Source organism: Dama dama, chromosome 19, assembly GCF_033118175.1.
Source record: "Dama dama isolate Ldn47 chromosome 19, ASM3311817v1, whole genome shotgun sequence".
NCBI lineage: Eukaryota > Metazoa > Chordata > Mammalia > Artiodactyla > Cervidae > Dama > Dama dama.
This window is the reverse complement of record NC_083699.1, coordinates 76,491,423-76,497,422: the sequence shown is the minus strand read 5'-3', so window position 1 is coordinate 76,497,422 and position 6,000 is coordinate 76,491,423. Positions and strand designations below refer to the sequence as shown.

At 51.9% G+C, this 6,000-nt stretch overlaps 1 protein-coding gene across 1 annotated transcript in view; it reads left to right on the top strand.

Annotated features, from left to right (window-relative positions):
• Positions 1–2,484: 2,484 nt before the first annotated feature.
• Positions 2,485–6,000, top strand: part of BACE2 (beta-secretase 2) — a 106,059-nt gene continuing 102,543 nt past the window's right edge. Inside the window, exon 1 of the mRNA XM_061167556.1 lies at positions 2,485–2,784. Within this exon, the coding sequence (XP_061023539.1) occupies positions 2,485–2,784 (300 nt within the window). The remainder of the gene's footprint in view (positions 2,785–6,000) is intronic.

Here is a 6,000-nt window from a genome sequence, read left to right as displayed (position 1 = left end):
CTTAGTTTTTTGAATGTTGAGTTTTAAGCCAACTTTTTCACTCTCCTCTTTCAGCTTCATCAAGAGGTTCTTTAGTTCCTCTTCACTTTCTGCCATAAGGGTGGTGTCATCTGCATATCTGAGATTGATACTTCTTGAAGCCCTTGAAGAATGCTGTAAAAGAAACCCAAAGCCACCCTTTGGGAGGACTACCACATATGATTTCAGTTAAAAACACCTGGAAGGTGAAATGATTGTTTCCCAAATCCAGCCAGCACCATATTTCTGAGCAGGGATCAAGAATTCTAAGACCGTAAAAACAGATGCCACCAATGGGACAGTCATCAGATGCTGTCACTTCTGTCTGCATTATTTTCTGATGTGGCAGCTCTGCCCTCCATTAAAACTGCCTGAGGTCCTCTGTGACTATATTTTACTGCATCTGTTTACCCACAAACCTAAACAAGCTCTCTTAAAATGAAAAGCTCATGAATACTCATATTAGATGGAGTGAGGAGTTTCCTGAAGGACAAACCTTAATTAGACTCGGTTTTTAAAAACTTCTCCTGGGCTGTTTAATTATTAGAGCAAATGTCTCTTATGTTGAACTTCTTTGTCACGTAGCCCGTGTGTCAATGTCCTTAATAAATTTCATGGGTTTTTTACAAGGTTGCAGTCTTTGGAGAGCTGTCTTGATGTCTTTTTGAACCCCTCAAGACTGGACACTGAGGAGTATAAATAATCATTTAAAAAAAAATTACACTTCTCCAACCTTGAATTTGAAATGTGAATATATGAATATAATAGCTCTGGAATCACTATGCAGATTTATGGGGAATATCAACTTAGGTTATATCCCAGGACCCAACCAGGCCTTTCTTTGTGTGGCCAGGGATTTGTTAAAGTTGAGATATAGTTTGGGAAAAGTATGATTTATAGTTAAAGTCATCTGAAAATCAATACAACTGAAGATCTCTGACATAAGGGTCCCTTGCAGAGCTAGACATGATTCTAAAATTGAGAAGATAGGAATAAGAATCAAATCTTGAGTAGCAGTAACTGGAAATTGCAGGGAGGAGGGAAGATTCCTCCAACCTCCCCACTGTTTGAAGATGGGCTTGTTTGGTTTTTTAAAAAACAGCTAACATAATTCAGCTGGAGGAGGTAGAAAGCATTGTCTACTCCCCGTTTCAGTAGAAATCGATGGACTTCAGCTCGTGTAATTGTCCCCCCTGCGTTTAATATCTAAAATAAAATCGCTCTGATGGCTAGCATTACTGAATGCATTTCTGGGTCCGCCTTGGTGTCTGTGGCTAAACAAGTATTAATTAGATTATCCGCGGAGAGCTTGGGGGAAGCGGGAACGGGAGGGATGGAGGCAGAGCTGTAAATTCAATGGCCCTGATTTTGGATGATGACTGCAACTTGCCCGGTGGCGTGAGGGAGTCCTGAGGCAGGTGAAGTGCAGCTGCTAGCAGCATCTCATCTGCATTACGGTCGAGCAGGGGGCAGAGAAGCCCAGGCTCAAAGCCAGCTGCGGAGGCCACCTCCCAGCCGAAACGCTGGGCGCAGAGGGAGAACCGAGGCCGGCGCAGCTACAGCAGCAAGAACCCCCCACCTTCCCCAGGATTTTTAGAGGGAAGTCTCCAAAACTCTCGCCTCCTCGCCCGGCTCTCCCAATCCTCACCTCTCCCAGCCTCCAATCAGATCTCCTCAAAATCATTCAAGGGCCCCAGAAGTGGGGATGCGGAACGCGGGTGGGGGGTGGGGGTGCGCAGTGCACGGAAAAATGCCCCGAGAAGCAGCCGGACTCCGGGAAGGCTGAAAAGCTGCAGGGACGGACTTGGCGAGGGGAGGCGCAGACTCTTACACTCCTTGAGATGCTCTCTGCGTTTTTACGATTCCCTGCACTTCCCTCTGACCCCCCACGTCACCCCTGGCAGCCCCCGCCACTGCGGGGCCGGGGAACACCTGCGGGGCACCTGGTGCGCGGGGCCAGGGAGCCCGTTCAGGCCCTCGCTGCCCCTTTAAGGGTTCCCGAAACTTTCCCCTCTGGTATCAGATGAGCCTCGTCACATCCGTTGGCCGCGGCAGCGGGGCGCATTCCGAGGAAATTGGGGACTCGAGTTTCCCGGGAAAGAGGCGCCGCCCGAGAAGAGCGAGGGTGAACGGGGCCAGCCTGAGGGGACCCGGGCGCACCCCGCGCCTCGCTTTGACCTTGGCCGGGGCGGGGAGGGGCCCGGCCCTTGCGGGGCAGCCGCCGCCCGCCAGAGGGGGCAGCGGCGACCAACTTGCAGAACTTGGCGCGGGCTGGGGCGGCTCCGGCGCCTCCTCCTCCCGCTCCGGCCGCGCCTCCTTCCCGGTCCTCCTCCTCCGGTCCGCCGCCGCCGGCCCCGCTGCGCGCCCAGCCCTGCCCCGCAGCCCGGCGCGCCGCCGAGTCGCTGAGCCGCTGTCGCCGGACGGGACGGGCCCGGCCCAGCGCGCCCCCCGAGCCCCGCCGCGGGCATGGGCGCGCTGGCCCGGGCGCTGCTGCTGCCGCTGCTAGCTCAGTGGCTCCTGCGAGCGGCCCCGGCTCTGGCCTCCGCGCCCTTCACACTGCCTCTCCGGGTGGCCTCGACCACCAGCCGGGGGGCTGTGCCTACCCCGGGGCCCGGACCCCCCGCTGAGCCCCGCGCGGACGGCCTGGCGCTCGCCCTGGAACCCGCTGGGAGTGCGGCCAACTTCTTGGCCATGGTGGATAACCTGCAGGGGGACTCCGGCCGCGGCTACTACCTGGAGATGCAGATCGGGACCCCCCCGCAGAAGGTAGGTCGGTGCGCGCCAGCCAGCCCACTTGGACCGGGCGCCCTGCAGCCGGGGGCTTCTCGGGGACTCTTGGGGGCGCCCAGCTGTGCCTCCCTCGCAGCTTAGCGTCTCCCACAAAGCAGAAGCAGCTGTCCCCGGAGAGAAGATCGTGGGGACCCAGCAGGGCTCCAGGTCGGGAGTCGGGGCGCGCGCACTCCCAGGTCGGGATGCGGAGCTGCCCAGCCCCCGGCACAGCCGGGGTGCGTGCTTCCGAACTTGTTAGCTCTTCATCACCATGTGCCTGCGAGGCGAGAGACCTGTAACTTGCCTCTAACGGCATTGCCCCTGGCGAGCGACACCTCTTTTCAGCGAAGAGACTGTTCGGTGGGCCCAGGGAGCGATGCTGCTGATCCGGGGGAAATCACTTTGCGCTAATATTCCCACCCCAACCCCGGTGCTGTCTCATCGCTCAGGAGGCTCGTGGCCGGCCTCCAACGGCGCAGTACCCCTTACAAGGGATTCTGGCTTTATCTCAGCTCAAAGCAACGCTGTCTTAGCAGGCTGGCTTGCTGGCTGCCGGTGGAAGGAGCCGTGCTTCCACGGCGCCACTTTGCTCTCTCCGAGTTGGCTTGTCAGTTTCCTCCGAGCTGCCCAGCGGCTCCAGGCTGCCCGGGACCTCGGCACCGATGGAAGAGTCTATGCACGTGTATGGAACGTGCTAAATGCAGTAAAGGGACTGGGGAAAAAAACATGGGCTGAGTCAGGCTCCCAGAGACCAAGTGGTCTCCCAATGACAAATTAAAATCAAACAGCGATCTTATCCTGATTTTCAGTTATTACCACTTTTTTGTAGCAAGAAACCCATCTGCCCAAGCCCAGTCATTTTAAGAAAAACCAAATCCTAGGAGTAGATTTGGCTCCCCTCCTCCTTCCAAACTACTCAATCTGTGATTTCGAGTCAAGTTTTTCTTATTGATCGAATATGCTGTCTGAAGATACTTTATTTTTATTTTTAACATTGTCATTTGGTTTTTAATTCAGCTGTGATTCCTCCATAAATAGCACATACTCATGACTTCGGTGTAATTCTAATTAAATTATTCAAGACTTTCTTAAGAGCAAAGACATGCCATGCTAATCTCTTTAAAAAAAGAAACCCCACTGAATAACTTCTATACTTGTTTAATTAGTTGAAAAGAGAAAAGCCTTCAAAAATGTATTGCGGCTCAAAACTTTTATTCTGGTTGCCTTTCATCTAAGGGCTGTTTTTGGCATCTCCGGTGGAGGGTGGCTGGGGGGCAGTGAGAAGTCTAGAGGGAGGGAGTCAGCTGACAAAGCTTAACTTGGCCAGGAGAGGTTGGTGATGGTGAAGGCCACCACGTGAGAGCATGCGCTGGCAGTGAGAGTCTGGTACATTTCATTTCTCATGAGATTTCGCTGAGATATTGAGGGTGAACCTCTCTTGTGGCCCAAGGATAATCTTTTGGAACAAATAATCATTACCACCTGGGAATGTGTGTGTTGATGTTTTGAGTGGAAGAGAATTTTTTCGACTATAGCAACCTACTCCAGTATTCTTGCCTGGGAAATCCCTTGGACAGAACTGAGCGACTCAACAACAAAAATTAATCTGGATAGTGTGGGTCCTGACACCCAAAGTTCACTTCAGTTCAGTCACTCAGTCGTGTCCGACTCTTTGTGACCCGGTGGACAGCAGCACGCCAGGCCTCCCTGTCCATCACCAACTCCCGGAGTTTACTCAAACTCATGTCCATTGAGTCGGTGATGCCATCCAACCATCTCAACCTCTGTTTCTCCTTCTCCCGCCTTCAATCTTTCCCAGCATCAGGGTCTTTTCCAATGAGTCAGTTCTTCCCATCAGGTGGCCAAAGTATTGGAGTTTCAGCTTCAGCATCAGTCCTTCCAATGAATATTCAGGACTGATATCCTTTAGGATGGACTGGTTGGATCTTCTTGCTGTCCAAGGGACTCTCAAATAATAGTTTGTCTTTATTAATTAGTCTAATCACCTTTAGTCTAAAATGACAAAGTTTATTGAATTAAGAAGAAGGCATTGAGTATCTTAGGCTGCTGTCTTTACTGAGGCCAAGGAAGTAGTTCATTCAAGGTTACTTCTCATTTATACACTCTCATGTTTCCAGGGAAGGCTCTTTTTAACAATCCAGGTTTAATTTTTATGTTTGACGGGAAATGAAATATTTTGTGCCTTCTCCTTGGCCTGATTTAGTAATAAGCTGCTTTATAGCAGAATTCATGTGTGCTCATTCCAAATGCCTACTGTAAACTCTTAGGTGTTAATGACAAGTAAATCAGAATTCATTCTCTGCCTGCCTCCTCCTGAAACATCTCAGGCCACTCACTGGGGGTCTGTAACAGGCAAGAGGGGGCAGCTGCGGGGTGACTTCTGAACTTAATGGAAGTTTTCCTGCTCTGTTAATTGCCAAGAGTCCCGCATATGTGCTCTGCTGATTTTCTGAAGCCTAAAATAAAACTTGCTTAGGTGGAGAGAAAAATGGAGTTGTAAATTCAAGCAGTAAATAACCAAGAATCTTTTGAAAATGAAGGGAGAGTCATAGATGGTGTGGAGGGCTCCCCCTGTGGCCAGCACCGTGTTACATGCCTTCCAGGTGCCTTCCCCAGGAATCCTCAAAAGGGCCCCAAGTTCTTACCCCCATTTGGCAGACAGCACAACTGAAGCTTGGAGTTGAGTGACTTTCCCACGGCAATGGGACAAGGCAAAAGCAAAGCTCTAGAAAGCACCACAAGTTGAACCCAGGCCGTTGGACTCCAGAACCCAAGTTCTCAATGACCTGGCAAACACCTGGTCCCCTCCCTGCCTACCTTCTGACTTATTTTCTTTGGTTTCTGGCCTCCTGTTATTCTCATCAGCTAGAGCTCCCTGAACTGCGCACCCTCAGGTATTAGGAACTTAACATATGACCCAGACTGGACTCTCCCAGCCCCGGCCACCCCTCCATGCACCCCTTCCCTTCAGGGTGATGCTCAAGCCTCGGCACTGTGAATAATTGGATCCAGGCGTGCATGGGAGAGACCGTACAAGAAGATTCAGCAGAAACCAGAGCCCCGTGCTCCTTGCTGTCTTCTGGGAAAGGCTGGGAATGTGCTCAGTCCCTGGGTGCTTTAATCAAAAACTGGGGTCCCTCTTTCAGCCTGACACCCTTCTAAGACATCACAGGCGTCCACCCGGAAGCCCGT